This window comes from Buceros rhinoceros, unplaced genomic scaffold (genome assembly GCF_000710305.1).
Source record: "Buceros rhinoceros silvestris isolate BGI_N320 unplaced genomic scaffold, ASM71030v1 scaffold5456, whole genome shotgun sequence".
Lineage (NCBI taxonomy): Eukaryota > Metazoa > Chordata > Aves > Bucerotiformes > Bucerotidae > Buceros > Buceros rhinoceros.
This window is the reverse complement of record NW_010417970.1, coordinates 1-18420: the sequence shown is the minus strand read 5'-3', so window position 1 is coordinate 18420 and position 18420 is coordinate 1. Positions and strand designations below refer to the sequence as shown.

General features: G+C 41.3%; 1 protein-coding gene across 1 annotated transcript in view; it reads right to left on the bottom strand.

Annotated features, from left to right (window-relative positions):
- LOC104495381 (FERM domain-containing protein 3-like) overlaps positions 1 to 17710 on the bottom strand; it is a gene marked incomplete at its 5' end in the record, with an annotated part of 19052 nt that extends 1342 nt beyond the window's left edge. Inside the window, 3 exons of the mRNA XM_010138346.1 lie at positions 12435 to 12556; positions 17007 to 17075; positions 17636 to 17710. Of these exons, the coding sequence (XP_010136648.1) occupies positions 12435 to 12556; positions 17007 to 17075; positions 17636 to 17710 (266 nt within the window). The remainder of the gene's footprint in view (positions 1 to 12434; positions 12557 to 17006; positions 17076 to 17635) is intronic.
- Positions 17711 to 18420: the final 710 nt, after the last annotated feature.

The following is an 18420-nucleotide window of genomic DNA, read 5'->3' as shown; positions in this document are numbered from 1 at the left end:
CCCCCCCCCTTTAAATTTCTCTCTCCCCCTTACAGGGCAGTCTTTCTTAGACTTACTGGTATGCTTGTTTCTTGTGACCCCACTTTGCCCACGCTCTCTCCTCTCAGAACTGACTCCCCTTTACCAGTCTAACACTAACAGCAGTAAGCCTGCAGAACAGTCTAGCTGTTGGGCAGCTACATCAACACTGTCGTGATTGCTGTTAGTCGTCTGCTGTTAGTCAGCTGCAAGAGTGGAAGGGACACGAGTCGGGCACAGAGCTTGGATGGAGTGACAGTTTTGCATTTGTCCCACATCCAACAATCAGTACTATCATCGGATGCCATCTACGTGCAAAAGGAACAGACCATACAAAATACCATATGCAACAGTAATATATAATACCACTTAGTACTTCTTAGCATCTCTCCATTCTTTACTAATGACTAATCTGAATGCAACATCTAGAGAAGGATACAGCAGGTAAAACCAACATGAGATTACACGACTTGTCCAACAGGTAACTCAGGAAATTCAGGTCAAAGTACTATTTATAATTTAAATTAGCTCAATTCTTTGATTTCAGCAAAAGATCTCTGTTAAAGATAGCACACTGACATCATCAAAGACTCATTCCAGTTTTAGTGCAGTAAAGATTAAGGTTCAGAGACTTGAAAACAATATGGCATAAAATAAAATGTATTATTACAGAAAAACAAGTAACCAGAAAAGCAGTACCTCTCCAGTGCTAATTACACGAGACATACAGTGGTTTTCAGTAACAAGGAAAAGGGTCTCAGCAAGCTCTATTAAAAGTTTTCTATTAAACGATGGCAAACATAGAAAAAAATTAAACCAAACAAAAGGCTCATTGTGGTCATTTTGAGATGAGGGAAATAAAGCATGACTGGAGCCATGCTGTAAGGAAGAGATGCATGACTACTCTGTAAACACATGATACAGCATAAAAAGTGAAAACCAAAAGTCCCATCATAAAGGTATCTACAACATAGGAAAATACACAGCTTAGAAGCATTGTGGATCACAATTGTAAGCTACAATTTTAAATAGTAACTCAACAATAATTGACCAAAATTCTGCAAAAAATCTCACTTTGAGATCAGAAGCCTTTTCACATTTTTTATTGAAAATGTCACTGATTATTTTTTTTTACATTAGCTCTAAGAACAGTAGCTACCATTCAATGTACTGAAATCATTAACTTTGTTTCTGAAAACTACTTTCCTTCTATTTGACTAGATATGAAAAAGAGTATTTTTAAGCCATTGGCTACTGATCATTAAGCTCCCATCAGCCATAACTACATTTCAGCGAAGGTGATGATACTTACCTTATCCTTGACTTTCTCACTCTTACGAATTTTGCACTGCTTGTTTTCCAGTCTCTATTTTCAATTTCTTCTTCTTTCCCTGCTCACCCCGCCCTCCCCGCCCGCACTTCCACCCCTCCCCAACCCTTAATATCTACCATGACTACCACACTCAGGACAGGACATATCCACAAAAAACCTCACTTTCATAACTGATACCAGATTTGTGCACTCCAGGTCACTCTGCAGTAGATCTGCCCCGAGACAAACACAGGCACATAATCGCATTTCTGCTAGAGCCTGAAGTACTCGGTATTTGCAGAAAAATCTGCCAATACAAAGTTAACATGTTGAAACTTTGAAATTACACAAGCAGATTAGTACTTTGTGAGACAGGGCTGCTGCGTTAGGAACCTTAAAGCTTGTTATGACACTTCCTTATGGAAGTATTTGCCATAGTACCTTGCCAGAGTGCCTGACAGTTACCACAGAGTACTCCACAAGACCTCTGCAGCTGTTAGCAGGATCTCCAGACAATCGAAAGGGTAAGTAAGCTAACTCGCTAAGTTGCCCCAGTTTACAGACTTGCCAAAAATTGGATGAACAATGACTTGTTACTATCCGGTAACTTTATACTGAGCTTAATACCAGTTGAGATGAAATGCAAATGAATGCAGCATAAAATATACAACATATTACAAATATTTCTAAGTTTAAAGGCATGACAGAAAACATGCACTTTAAATCTACTCACATTAAATCTCTCCTTGAATAAGCCAGATGGCTCCTTACCTGACAAGACAACCTTCTGAATCCCCTTCTTAGAGCATGATTTTACGTGTCCCATTATATTCATTACAGAACACCACCCTCAGGAAACACACACACACACACACCCTTCAGCACAGCACATTAGCTATTGAAATCAACTTCCCCTTTTAAGTTTTCAAAATGGCCCAGACAGAACTCTCCCCTGTGATTTCTTCCTGCTCTCTAGAAGCACGGCCATGCCTCCAGGTGAGGTTTGACATCCTGGCTAAACCAACCAAAAAGACCATTTCTGCTTCCTCTCCTTTCATCCCACAGTAAGCCAGCCTGTAAAGCTAACCTAGGAAGGGAGTGGTTTTTCTTCCTGGGTTAGTTCTCCGATGGCTTTTCTTCCTGGCTGGCTTGTCAGATGCAGCCACATCACGTTTGCAGCACAGTACCAGGAACAGAGAGACCAGGAGCGCTCCCTTCCCCAGCACCAAGCCAATAGATCTGCATAGCTGAGATGAAACCTTGTCCACAATAAAGAAAACGCTTTAGCTTAATGTCCTCATTAGCTTAACTTGACTGCTAGCTAATAATTCCTTGGCTCAACTACTCTGTCCTCTCCTCTCACAGCCACTTTAGAAATTCATCACTTTTCAGCATGGAACGTGTTTTGTGCTGAAACACTGCCTACACCAGTCTTTGCATTAACAAATACGCTTCCACGGTCATCAAGAGGAGGGTGTGAACTGATTGAAACTAGACACAACACACGTGAACACTAAACAGTAAGAACAGATTTGGAGGGATCTTCCTCATAAGCATACTGTAACGGCAGGATAGATAATGCTGGATCATCAAACTATACTCTGAGTCATTTGAGACCACACTCGTCTTAAAATGTAAGAGCCAAATTCTTAAACTCTGGAGCCCAACTTTAAGCATCTACACAGATCTTTAGATACACAAGTACTACAATTTGATTTTCCAATGCGCTTGTCACTTTCTTTTAATAGGATTAAAAGGTAAGTTAAGCCACTTACTTGGGGCACCTTAGTATGGATTTAAGGACCTAATTTTAACCTGCCAAATTTGAGAACCCCAGCCATAGGCCTCTCTATACCTGCTTAAATGCAAGGTCAGTAACGTATCTTCATCGTGTTTCTCATCATAGAGAGGACAGCTGCAGCTACTGCAAAGAAAGGTCACCCCAATTTATGATTCTTGCGCCTTCTCTTCTTCCCCAGAGTAAATCCCAGCATGCATAACATACATAGTGAACATAAACAAGAAAGATCATATTAACTTTCATTAAAACTGTATTTTTCTCAAATAACTGGCAAACTTCTGACCTGGAGATTAACCTGTAGATAGAAGGCAGTAGAGGAACCTTTTCAGATCAGTATTTTCTGAAAGGGTTGTATTAAAATTGGTCGTATAAAAATATATGTGTCTTAGTTCCCACACATACCATCAACTTTGAAGTCCACTACTTAGTCTGAGCAGGTAACAAGAATTTTCATCTGGTTTTATGTGGGGTTAAAACATATTAAATCCAAGTAACTGTATTTTACAACAGCCAAATACTAGTGTAAATAAATGTTCGAACGTTAAAAAATTTGAAAATTTAGAATGAGTAATAACTGCTGTTGTTGCAAGCTCAGCTGATATTTAAAAAATTAAACACAAAGCTGTTCTTTTCATTCCTTCATATTCCCTACAACAACACAACATTTCTCACAGTCAAGAACTGAGAAAACAATTAGCTGTTAACCATGGTCAGTGTAAGCCCACAGCAAAGTTACAGTCATGTTGCAATACACAGATAAGTATGTTGGGTCACTTCAATTTTGATGGTGTCCAAAGACACAAGAGAGACATCATTATGGCACATGTCACTTACAACGCTTACGCAGGCATAAGAATATCACAATATAACAGGAAAATTCAAAATCATTCTACAGTACAACAAATATTCCAGTGACACAAATTTAAGAAAGGAGCAAGTTTTTCAGATTATTTACTTTTTTGGATAGCTTTCAAGAGTTAGATGAAGTAATAAAACTAGGTTAAATGAAAAAAAAAAAAAACCCTCAGTCTTTCAATGGAAAAAGGGAATGTAAAAGCTAAAGGAAATCTAAACCCAATATCCTTTATATACTCTACAAAATTGCAGTAAATCCTTTGCTCCTATACATACATAACAATTATTTTGCCACTACCCTTATAAGGCTATAATTTTGTATAATTTTTTGGGCTAGATTTTGAAAAGTCTGCTGTTTCTGTAGTGTTAGTTAAATTTATATTGTGTTTAGATTTAAAGGACTATGACTTGAGTATTACATTACACTTGAGAAGAATGACTTCCTTCCATTCTTCATTTTACATTTTTACCAGCAATTTACATTCCACAGATCGGAGTGTTTTAATACATGTTACTGGAATATCAAGTAAATAAGCTTGATTTTTTTTAAATTTTATTTATTATATATCTACAGCAAAAACGTGCTACACCTATCTGGCAAATAGACAATTTCTGGCAAATAGACAATTTTTACAAAGGCAGGGAGATCTCATTATGCTAGCCAAAATTCAGTACTCCCACCAAACACTGGGACAGCTCCAAACCTCTGATTTGCTGCAGCAGACAGGAACACGAACAGCTGAATAAAAACCCCAAGTTTACAGTGGTCATCTGCTGCACACATGAATGTGCAAGAGGTCTGACATAAATGTTGTCAGCTGCTAGTGTTTCAAAGGAGGCCAAAACCAGCAGCTGAGGATTAGCAGGACGAAGGGCAGCCCCAGCTCCACCATTCTTAAGGAACTGCAGTTGCTGGAAATAGAGCACACCAGAAAAATGTATCCTCTGCTTATTAAATATTCGGTTTACACGTTGTCTGACGGCCAGATATACTGCACACAGCTTTACTTAAGACACATGCAAACACAACTACACATCTGTAAAGACTTTGTATAGTGGAGAAAGGCACAAGCATGAAGAGTTCCTATGACCCTCTTCTAAACAGAAAGAACAGTGCTGGGAATACTTCACATGGACACGACAAGTAAGGCCAGCCAGGCTGCAGTTAGTACTGTTCCTTCCCATCCCTTTCACTACTTCCTCTAGAAATACTGTGTATTTCTTTGCTTATTTTCAATGTTGACAAAATTTATTTGTGCTATGGGTAGAATGACCTTTTAGAGGGAAGGAGAAGGTGGCCTTCTCACGTGAGCAAGGTGCATGGATGCCACAAAGAAAATGTACATTAGTGTAATTATTGTAATTGCACTAAACTCAAATATTCCCCTACAGAGTGTATCTACATCAAAGCAGGATCTGCATCACGGTCAGATGTCTAGCCCTCAGAAGTAGAAGGCCATAGATCCCCACCTTACACACATCCTGTGCCCACAGAAGACCCCTGTTCTACCTCTGCAAGAAGAGTAAATCAATGACAATTTATTGTACCTCTTTTTTTAGGCAGTGACCTGGCCTTCCTGCTGGCCGTCCACTTCTGTTTTATGGTAACTTCTAGCAGGGAGGAAAGCTCTGTCACAGCTGCCAAGTCACATCAGTTGTGAGCCCTGTGGCTCTGTGGCATTACAACTTCCCTCCCAACTGCACTGTGTGTCACGGTGTTCAACTAAAGTCACAGCTAGTGCAGCCACTGGAGACTGTCGCCCTGCCCTTCACACCCTGCAAAGAGCACCCAAAGTGCAGAGAGGGAACCAAAACCAAGCATGCAGAACTGCAGGCATTCTGGGGTGCTTGGTTCCTAACCTCCCCCTGGCCTGGAAAGAGCCCACCCCAGCATTGCTGACCACCTTTCAGAACCAGGTTTAAGCAGCTAAAAAGCTATGGGGAGTAGCAAGAGAACTGTGTTTCATGGAAGCAGGAAGGAGGAGGCAAGATACCTCTGTAGGCAGCTCAGGGAAATGGGAGGAGCTGGTGAAGGGACTGCCCCAACTCAGCGCCCAGCACCACGCTGAAGAGAGCAAGGCTGAAAAGAGCTGGGCACATGAAAGATCAGCACCCATGAAAAGGACGAGTGGGACATTTCAGCATCCCTGCTCAGTTTGGGTGAGCCCTCCCGGCATGAGTCAGCATTGTTCTGAAGTGGTTCCAGTCACAATATTTCGCCAGGTTCCAGTCACCAGGTTTCTCCCAAGGAGTTATGTCCCCTACCATGAGTTTTGCACAAGCTAACTCCAGTCCTCAGGCTTCATATGCTGATATAGAGGTTTTATGCAGGTGTACACCAAAAGGAGTAACATCCTATAAATAGTACTGCAAAATCAAGTGTTTTAAGAAACAACGCAGCCCCATGCACAAAATCCGTTGCTAGGTCAGTGTCAAATTAAACCAACAAGATGGTTTGCATCTATTTGGAGCCAGCACTTAACCTCTGAGATCTCAGGATAGGAAATACTTGTAAATTCTAACGCTTTTTCAATTTTGCTACCTATTTTTGAATGAAGGGAGCTAGGTGCAGCGTTTCAGACGCTACAGTTTCCCCTGAGCGGTGAATTCACGAAGAAAACACAGCCAGGGGGTGTTGCTACTCAGACACAAATCACTGCAAGAAGTTGGTTCTCCTGTATCTGCTGTACTTACTGATTTCTGAATACTGATGCCAGAAGTGTGAAAAGATTCTGGTCTTTGCCAGAATTCTCAGTGAATTGTTCTGTAAATACTAATTTCTCAAATGACTATTCAATACAAAGTCATAGTTTTACATAGGTGCATGGAAACTGAAATCCTGTCAACCTACATATGCAAAACCAGCAAAAGAGCATCACAGAAAGCCTGGAGAAACAAATTTTGAAACGTATTACTACATTAAGGAAACAGATACATACAGATTGATAGAACGACCCATCCATCTTTGGCAAAGGGACTTGGTATAATAACCTGAAAAAAACCACCTTTGTTTCTGTTGCAATCCAAAGCAATACTGAATACTTTTTGTTCCTTGGCTTGCACTCCTGTTAGGTGTACTGAGAAGAAAGAGATCTGAATCAGATTCCTCCTCCCCCTGCTTCCTAACCCCCCCCTCCCCCCGCCCAGTACTATTATTTGGCACATTAAATTATTCAGTATCTAGCAAAATAAAATGAACAAATTTATGCTCTGACAACCCAACCTACTCAGCTGAGTAAAATGCTAGACCGTATACGTTTCTAGATTCAGCTGACACTCAAAATCTACTACCAAACTCTCTGCTAATTTAAGAACTATTTAGTTTGTCAGAAATTATCACAGTTTCCAACTATTTCTCCCCCTCAGTCCAAGGAAAACCTCAAGGGTAAAATTGCATTTTTTAGCAATGAACAAATAAATACACAATTTATGTAAGGTATTACAACAAATGTCATTTAAGCTTCATCTCACTCGTTCCTCATTTGTAACTCTGCTCCTGTCGGTAATTTGTCCTTATTCTCTGCTGTACTCAATGTAACATTGTCACTCGCAGTACAGTTCCCTTCTGAGACCACTACTAACATAAAAAAACCTGGGGGCTGGGGGGAAGGTTTGAGTAAAATAAAGGTAAAATTACCAGCCCTCCTGGCTGTGATCTTGGAGCCATGCCGCAGTAATCGAACGCACACTTCCTTGTCGCAGTGGTTAACCATCCGCAAATGAATGCTTCTCTTGGTTTGGATTTTTACAAGATACTTCACCATTTTGGCTATTAATTCCTCTTCTCAAAGCCTTGTAAAGGCTCTACCCATGCCAGCTTTGACCTGTTATTGAGTCCCTACTGAGTTTTAAGAGACTAACTCAAGTCAGCCTCAATGAATCAAATGACAAACTTCTAACGTGGCCAGCAAAAATATCCCAGTAGGGAACAGAACGAGAGGTTATTTTTAAACATTTCCAAATGCCTCATAATGTACAATACAAACTTCCAAAGCTTCCATCTCAGTTAGCAGTTGCTAACATAACAGCTGAACTATATACACAAGCATAAAAATATCCAAGGCATCAAAACACAGCACAGTGGAACAAAAGGCCAGCCTTCAGGATCTGTTTTTCACAGAACAAGATGACACTGTGGCCATTATTTTTCTAAAGAGCTTCCATTTGGACACTGACGTCAGTTCCCCACCACTGCCTGGAAAATATTTGCAGAAAATGTATAGATACTAAAGAAAAAATCCTAAACTGTGCTTACAAACCTTAGTCAGAAGGCAAACCAATGAGATGAAAATGCTTTGATTTCAAGCCTAGAATCAAAGCTGACCTGCTTGCGTATAAACAAAAAGAGAAAATTCCTCGAGTTTGGAAAAAAACGTCTCTTTTTGCATATGTGCTCCCGTTCCCACTTGTGGACAACTACTGGACACATTCATACCCACCAGAAAGAAGCGTTGCTTCAGAAGGCTGGGTTCTTCCCCATCCCCATCCAGCAGAGATATGCAGGCTCCTAAAAAAGGCATGACGCACATATGCTGGCTGCCGCTAACCTGCTCCAGCTGGAAGCTGGAACACAACCATGTGAACAGCATCACACTGTCCTAGTTGGAAAGGAGCTCTTACTGGGTCCACTGAAACCACAGAGGAGACCAACTGGAAGGATACTTACTTTTACTGTTTGTGAAACGTTGTGCCATCCAAGTCTTTGTTATCCGATGCCCTTGTTTCCCCTGCACCATAAAACCAATTATGTGCATGCAAGTATGCAGGAAAGAAGGGGGCAGGGGAAAGTCCTGCAAATGTGTATTTTGCATCAAGCAATGACTCTCATGAAAGTCATCTGCTTCAATGGAAACTTTGGAAAGCATCACTGTGGTGGCTCCTTTCTCCTGCCTGGCCCATATAGTATGAATATGCAGCAGTGCTTCTTTTTACTCTTTCCTCCTGCAGGACAAGCACTTCACTCTTTCTCTCCTCTGCTAGCACTTCCATGAGGATCTGAGGAAAGATCAAGTGCCTCTACACTTTCCAACTGCATTTTGTCATCACTTAAAAAATAAGATTCTGTCTGCTTTTCTCATTTTTTATTCTCCTAACTGTTGGAGCAATCAAAAGAGGATCATTAAAATCTCACTAAAAAGGGTTGACTCTCCACTGTGTACACAGCTAGAAAAACTGGAAAGCATCAATTCTTTCAAAAGTCTAACCACCACTGTGTTCAATATGCAAAGGAAAGCCTAATCGAGGGCACAAGTGTCACCTAGACAAGGCTGTGAATGATTTCCAACAGCAGCACATTCATGTCAATGGATAACATGCATCATTTATGTTTCACATGACCATATTCATGCAGAAGAGAAATCATCGTGAGACTTCAGTTGCTGCCCACAAACCATGTATACAAAACTAAGGGAGATTTATGCTGTAACCTTGCAGAGGAGTTAGCAACTCTCTCTACTACTAACTCTCAGCAAGTAAAGACAATCTCTGCCTCCTAAGAGAAAGATGACTTTGCATGACCTGACAATGGCAGCACATCCTGGGTAATGGCTGGAAGATGTTTTTCAGCAAATATTTTCCAGATAAGGAAAATCCTGCAGAGCTGGCTGGGACTCTCCTGTGCAGGAGAGAGCCAGCAACGCGACAGGTCCATGCTCAGTAACTATTTGGTTTTGCAGCTCCTGTCACTTTCTGTCCTCCTAAATTGCCACTCAATGTTACCAGCTGAAAGGCTAATGACTAATTAGTAATGTGTCAGAGACAGACCTTGAGCTTCATGCCCCATTACAGAGGCAGCAGAAAACAGCAGATGGTTGTGTAACTTCTCTTGAAATGAGAAAACATGGTTTACAAAAGCGAAAACAAATCCCTCCCCAAACCAGAAAACTACAACTAATGAAGCACTCTTCAAAACAAGTATTGTTCAACAGTCAATGACGTCACCAGGGAAATAATTCATGTATGAAACTTCAGCACACAAGTATCAAGTGACTTAAAAGTTTTCATCACTTTGCCAACAGTACATTAATATCCCGTGACTTAGAGATGTGGTTTTGCCTTTTTTTTTTTAATTGGAGTACTCAAATATGCGAAATCCTGATATTACCAGGTGCTGAGAAAGCCAAAGACCATGACCTACCACCTGCAAAATATTTGCCAAGTGATCAGAACAGGCAATAATCTGTCTCATCAAATCAGATGGTGAAAGAGAGCAGCCACACAATTCTTACAGCAGTATCAAAACAAATAAACCATGTTCAGCTACACATGGATCAAGGACCATGGAAAGGACCCAACAGGACCATTCAGAAAGATGTAATATGGCCATCTTGACAGAGATGTATTTTGCAGTCACAATTCTGGATACACTTAAAACTTCTGTAGCTAAGTGCCTTTTGAAGAATGTCTTTTAGGTTCAAAAGGTAGAAGTGATCTCTCCAAGCGTGTCCAACACTCATATGTATAAAATCTAATTCCATCTGATAACCTTCTATGTATGACAGTAATTTCATGGCTGCATCTTTACAGCATCATGTCTCCTTCCTCCTCCTGAGACAGAAAGGATATTAGTACAAAACAGGAGTCAGTAACAAGGAATCTGAAGGCCTGAAAAACCTCAAGCAGTAGCAACAAAACACTGAGAAATGACCTGCAAAACCTAAGGCATGATGACTTGAGCTTAATTTTTTAATTTGATAAAACATGTATATTCATGTAAAATGAAATTCTCTTAGGTCTTGCCCTTGCCAGGGACTTTGCCCAACCCTCTCTGATGAGCCACTTAAAGGTTGAGCCAGGCACTAGTGGGACACCATACAGTTAGGATGCTATTGGTTGGCGTTTTTTTAATGTGGGGGTTTTTTTTAGTTGGTTGGTTTGGGGTTTTTTTAACTCTTTCCAGTTCACTCTAGGGTGGTTAGTGCTGGTGCAAGGGAGAAGATGGGAATCCACAGAAGCGGACTGAGTGAATGTGAAGAATAGTGCCAGCTTCTGTGTCAGAGAGCTGTGAGATCAGTTCAAGCTGCAATGTGATAACATAGCCAAGTTCGCTGCAGGAACTTACTGTAAAAGTGCTAAATACTGTTAACTTCGCAGCTGGTGGTGTTTAACTGTGCCTAACGTTCTACAGGAAACCCACCAGCAAATATTTCTATTAAATCCCAGCAGTAAAACCGATTTGTCTAAAAGCAAACATGACTTTCAAACTTATGGAATACATACATTCGAAACTAGCACTCTCTGGTGATCGTATAACAAAGGTAAATCAGCCGTTTCCAAAAATGGATTTAATTGCTTAGAGTTGTAAGTGTGGCACTGCAGTCTTACAAGCAGCAAGCTGTCATTATTCTGCAATGGTGGCAACTGCCTAGCACAAACCCAGTGTTGGTACCTGGCTGCCAGAAAGTGAATTCTCAGATACAGGTATTTCACAACAGGGGTAAACAAGTCAACAAGCGTTAAAACTAACTACATGTCATGCACCTACTACTACCAATTATAATAAGTACTCAGACAACTTAATTCACCCTGTTCTTACTACATTTAGCATTGTAACTCTGAAGAATGAACAAAACATGTTCATATGACTCCTATAAAATGAAATTACGACATACTCCCATGAAAAAGAACGTACTTGCTCAGCTGTTTTCTGTTTCCCATTAACTGACCACAACAGAGCAACAGCAGAAGTCATATTTCCCAAATCCTGAAAAAATTAGCTCACTGCATCTGGAGTGAGAACCACTGTTTGTTAGGTTTCCTTCTTCATTTGGAAGAATGCAGTTATCCTCATTTAAACCGGCTAAGATGTTCATGCCAATCTTCGTAATGACTGGATCTCAAAAATACAGGTTTTGAATGGGACATTTTAAATATCAAGGAAAAAACAAATATATGGAAAACATTCTAAAGAACACATTCAAACTGATCTTCCAGTAACACCCGTTTTTGAAAATGGGATTATATTATTAGAGAAACTTTCCAAGCTGACTTCCAAATAACATCCGTTATTGCCAATGGAATTAAAATAGCAGAGTGTTTTTCTTAACACTAGAAAAGGAAGAGAGACATATAAGAGCAAAGGGAAGCGAGAAAAACGACATACTTAGCAGTAAACTGACAGTTCTCACTCCTGTGTAACTGCTGTTACTATTTAGTAAAATGGTACTGAGATAATTACTTATTTCCTGTTTTCTTTAACCTGAACATTTAAAAAAATATTTCTGAAACAAAAAGCTTATCAGCAGCTCCTCACAAAGTACCTTGCATGACGTTCGTGCACAATTCCTTGAGCTAGTGATTGTTTCTCAGTATGACGTGGAGAGGCTTAATGAGGAACCCCTAATGGAAAGTACCAGATTTTCTCCATATCCCTGAGCCAGTAACACACCTTTTTCCAACTTTTATAGTAAATATTGGTACCGTTTGGCAGGAATGGGGTAAGTGACTCACCTTCATTTAAAAGAACCTCTTCCTCCTCACGGGGAGAAGGAAGGAGGGGCTGTAGAGGTTCCATGTTGATTATGAGTTGCTTGTTCAAGGAAGGAGAGCTGCGACTCTGGGTAATGCTGGTTCTAAAAGGACAGGGAGAACAGGGTCAGTTTATCCACAAGGCAGCAACCGCAGCCCAGTACGCCTCAGCTCAGGATTGCTTAGCATAACTTACGCTAGACCTGCAGCTATCACTACAAGCTCTGCACACTCTTGTGGTTTAGGATTTCGGCTCCAGCGCAGAAAGGGGCTCCTCCCACCTTCTCTTGTTTTTTATCGCACAAAAGGAGGATTTTCGTGCCACCCCTGGCACCGGCCAAAAAGCCATGTCAATCAACGCCTCTTTGAATAAACGTGTAAAAAGCAGCAACCAGCGTGGTTTTCAGGGGCACGCACTTTTGAGTGGCAGCAGAAGGATGAAAAAGAGAAAACTGGAAGCAGTCACCTACTGGCAGGGGTGCTAAGAATTGCTGCAAGAATGAAGGGACGCAGAGCATGTGAAGCCCCCAACTCCGCACGGAGAGCGAGCAGCCGCTGGCGAGGGGAAGTAAGAAGGTTCGAGTGCTGAGGATGAAGGCCTGCTGCTATGTGGTGAAGAACCAAAAACATCCCCCAGAGATCCAGTAGCTCGCACGTTTTTGAGCTGGGGAGAGCAGAGAGCCAAGACATCCCTTGGAAACCTGGTAACTCTTAAGCTTTCCAGCCACCCAGAGAAAGACGAGTTCAATTTGGGACTGAAGTGCATGAGGTTAAAAGAACCACGTTCCCCCATCACGGGTTTATTTTCCTTTTTTCCCCAACTCCAGCGCAGACTGCGTGTGCGGGGGATAGTATGTGGGGACATGGATGGAGTGGGAGGGATATGTATTGAATATGTATTCTCTTTTCCTTCCTGTCCCACCAGAATTTAAGTAATGATTTGTAGTTCTCATTGGTTTTTCAATTAATTTTCATTCACCCCCTTAATTTGAACCTGCTGTTCATCTTTGCTTGTAGCTGTAAGCGGCTGTTAAAGCTCCCATTGCACTTCCCAGCTCAAACACTTTAGTTCTTTTGTTTAGTTCCTGGAGAACTAAATCTCCCCTGAGGGCAAATTTTGTCGCCTTTGCAACCTATCGGTTCTTTTCAACCAAAACACACTGTTTATCCCTACAACTGTGACACACACTGAACGCTGCTTTCAGCCATGTTACGTTTCAAGATATAAACTTTTCGACACTCTAAGTGTAAGGGAAGGTTTTGTGCCGGTTTACTTCCCTTTACATCGCCCATCAGCTTTTATTCTTATGCAAGATTTCAGTGTGTCGCTCCTCTCCACAATGCACAGCACACATCAGTATTTGCCTTCAAGGAAGGGGAAGGTAGAGAGGATAAAAATAATTTTCCTGATGTTGTTCCATTGCCTTTGGGACTGGGTAAAGGATTTGTTATGGTTTGAGCACTGCAGGCTAAAGACTAAAGCCAGAACAACTGTACCGCTTCAGTTAACAGACACACCCCAGACACTGCCTCTATGCCGCATCTCCAGGTGCTCAGGCAGGTTTTCCTTGGGAAAAAAAAAAAAAAAAGCTACCAGGCTTTCCTGGTAGCAAGTCTTCTCAGGAAAGTCTGAAGAATGCTGCTAATTTGCTTCAATCACGAGACTCATTAACTTAAAATCATATTACCAAGAATATAAAATAGCTCTTTAGAATAAGTTATCTAGGTCTTACAGGACACAGGCCTGAAGTAAGAGCCCTGCAGTAACTGAACTCTTACATTATAAAATATGTACTTTTGACAAAAGCAAAAATGAAAGGGAAAAGGATTCTACTGACTTCAAATGGTACATAGGTATAACACTCAAGTTTCACAAAATGCATTTCAAGTTTGCACAAAGACTCAACTTACAGTTCACATCAATAAAGCACCCACAGCAAGTGAAAAGAAGGGACTGCGTGTGGCTGAGTGTTTAGGTAAACTTGGGTCACAGATGACTTACTCTATGTCACATGTCATTAAATGTTTTGTGGGGATAAACAAGCTTTCTTGTTCAACTGTCATGATTCCTTGCTCATGAACGTACACCCAAAGCTACTTACATCCTCATTTGCATTCTGTAGCAGTTTCTAATATCTATTTATTTTAAATCTTCACTGTCCTAAGTGGGTCATGGTGTCATGGTTTAGACCCAGCTGGTGACTAAGCACCACGCAGTTTTTTATCCCTCCAGGAGGAGAAAACAGAACTAATCACTTCAGGGTCAAGGCAAGGGGCAGGGAGGGCTCACTCACCACTTACGGTCATGGACAAAAGACAGACTCAACTAGGGGAAACAAAATCAGTTTATTTTAAACAACAAAACCACTACCAGATCAATTGAAATCAGAGCAGAACAGCAAGAGAAACAAACGGCTCTTCAGTACATCTTTCCCCCCACCCCTTCCTTCTTCGGGCCCAGCTTTGCCAGCTAAGTGCAGGGGGCAGAGGACGGTGGGGGCAGGGGTGATGGTGTTGGTCTCAGTCCCCTCCATGCAGTTTCTACCACTTACTCTTCTGCACGGAAAACACTCCTCACAGTTTTGCCTTCCAGCCACGTGGTGTCCCCCTGACAGGAGACAGTCCTCCCTGCATGTCTCCAGCTAGTGGGGAGGTCTGCTGCCGGGATTGGTTCTCCCAACACCGATCCACCCCAGCACCATTCCTTCTCAGAGTCAGGACCTTTCCCAGGATTACTTGCCAGCTTCATCGTGGGTCTCTCTCTGGCTCTCTGCAGCTCTACCGTTTCTCCACCAGTGCTCTCTGAGGATTGCAGGGTCTCAGCCTGCCACCATGGGTCAAAGCGAAATGGCTGTACTGGCGTGGCTCCACAGCCTTCTCCTCACTGCCCTAGGTGACTGCATGGTTGGTTCTCCTTCTGCCCTGCCCTCCTCCAAAACAAAAGAGTGCTCCAAAACCAAAAAGATGTTCCCAACAGGTTTCTCCTCTTAAATAGGTTTATTTTCAGAGGCGTTGATTGGCACAGCCTTGGCCAGAGGCGGGACTGAACTGGAGCTGGGGACCTTGCTTGGAGAAGCTTGTTACAGGGGCCACACCAGCAGCCCCATACCCCACTTCCAAAACCAGGCCAAACAAAGGCAGCAGCCTCCTCCACTACTACCGAAACCACGCCAACTACTAAACCACCACACGTGTTAACACGTTGTTCATCAGGACTCCCAGGCCCTTCTCTCCAGAGCTGCTTTCAGGCATGGGGTTATTCCTCCCCAGGTGCACGACCCTATGCTTGCCCTTGTTGGAGTTCACTCAGCTCATCCCTGCCCAACTCTGCAGCCTGTTATCCAGGTCTCGATGAATGGCAGCACAGCCTTCTGGAGCACCAGCCACTCCTTCCAGTTCTGTCAGCAAGCAAGCTAAGGGTACACTCCACCCCTTCATCCAGGTTATTGATGGACATATTGAGCAAGACCGGAACTACAGAAACCCTATGAAAAGCAGGCAATAGGCTGCTTCCATAGCTGAGTAACTATTTTTGTATGTGTGCCCAAGTATTCTACCCTGACTCAATGATGGACCTATATCCTGCATTCCGTGCTCCCAGTTAATCCATTCTAGACCATCACTTACCTCATTTTTAAATGTAATCTGCAAAAGCAGGTTGAAAAGCAACCCTGCATGGCTTTACCATTAATTACATAGTGGGGTTGGACAACATATTTACAAATATTTGCTGCAAATATATTCCTATATAACCTTTAGGAAAGACGATCCACTTTTCTCTCAAATATAGATGAAATAGCCACAATCAATTAAAAATAAACCAAACACCCTTGACTCCTGAAAAAAATCACAATAAAAATAGGGATGTGGTTGTAGAATGTTCAGAAAATTAAGTAACCCTTTAAAAAGGTTTTTAAATAGCTTTTTCCTGCTGGCCTTTGTCTTCTCTTTGGAAGGATTTTAATTAGATTCTTACCAATTTTCAAATTTTCACTGTCACTACAATGAGTGATAAGGACCAAAAACCATTAATTTGTCTGCAAAGTCTAGCTGCTTAATTCTAACAAGCCACATTTTTCCCTGGAAAAAGATTTTCTGATCTTTTTTCTCTTTACTGAATGAACTTCTCAATTTTTAATTTGACTGCATTGTGGAAAAATTATCCAGTATACTTTTGAACATACCCACATACATATGCAAAACAGGATCTTTCAAAACTGGGCAAGAACTAGGAATGAAATGAGAACATACTTTTCTATCAGGATCATGTAATAACAGTCTATGTCATAAGACAGAATATAATATAAGCTACTTCTCTGACTCATTGATTAAACCTAGCTTCAAAGCAGCTCAGATTAACTTCTTTTATGTAGGAGACAATACACTATTGTAATAATTTTGTAACGCTGGCAACACGTATTTCCCAAGGATTGCATGCGTCATTGTGGAAGCTCAGAACAACAGTCATTACACCACAGAGTAAAGAGAATTCCTCTGTAGAGAACAACAATCCTCCTCAGTCCTTAAACTTTAATATTGAATGTCAAGACATACCTGTGAACTTCAGGAGGTTCCCTCTGGATTTTAGAGCTTGCCTCCACAACTTCTTTGGCTACTTTTCCACTGCATTAAAACATGAAATAAATATTCAAGCAAATACTAAGGTGTGCTCATGACATGCCAAGCACCATACACACACGAACAATTAAGTTACATTCAAAAGAAGTAAAGAATAGATATATAACGTTCCAGATCAAAAATTCTGCTGACCACTTGTCTGCAAAGCTATTGAAGAAAAAGCAACCTTTTGCGCTAGAACGCTAGGAGTGGGACCGGACCGTCCCACCAGCGCACCCCCGGTCCAGAGCTGCCTAGCTGCAGAGGGCATACAGTCTCCCCACTGGCCGTGCCTCTTTCTTTCAACAGGAACAGCACCAGAAGTGGAGCCCTGTTTGGTGAAACTGCTCTTTGACAGAAGCCTGCATGAAGCCTCCAGGAAGCCTCCAGGTTTTTTTATGCGACACTAAACAGACAGCTGAAACTCTTTTGAATCCTGACCTGAATCAGGTGTGAACAGGTCCTCAAGAATGAAAAGCCCTCCATTTGCATGAGTAATTAATTAGTGACTTTTCTCTTACTTTCTAAAATGGGCTTAGTATGAAAAAGACAGAGCAAACACCTACCTATATCGGAATCTACTGCCTTTAAAAAATATCTTACTGCTGGACATGGTCTTGATTTGACTGGATTTTGCATACCTTGAAGAAAAACAACAGAAGCTGTCACTTATTTAGCACAGAAGGAACCTGATAAGCAAAAATGAACAAGGCAAACTACAAGTTTTCTTATTTTTATACGAGAAAGTAATATTTCATAATTGGGCTTTTCAACTTTTTTTAAGGCCTTTATACAAGTTAGAATATGAAGTGCACACAAAACAATTCAGACAGCAGAGAGCAACTGCAGATAAACCAAATGATTACCTGGATAGGAAAGCAAGAAAATTAAATGCATACACTACACCAAAAGGCCCTAGGACAACTCTGCCCTAAAACCACCTTGTTCATGGGAAGATGCAGCTATTCCTGGATCAAGACAAGACTAAAGCTCTGTTTTTCAAGACATGCAAAGCAACCATGATCTTATTGTAAATTCCAAGTCTCAAGCTCTTCTAAGCAGACCACATCTAATTAAAGCAAAGTGTTTTCATGAATTACTTACACAACCTGGCTGTTCTGATCTTATTAGAAGACCTTGTTTGTATCACACAGAACATAAACAGGTAAGATTTATCTGTTAAGTAACTCTCAGTTTACACCGTACAGCTGTTTCTTTGAAATGCATGAAAACTTCTGCTGTTTCAAAACTACTACCCTAAGACCCTATTTACAGATTGCTTTGGTTTCAGTTCCGTGTTTGGAGGACTGCTGTTATTCTTCTGCACTCTGCATATTAACTATTACTATTT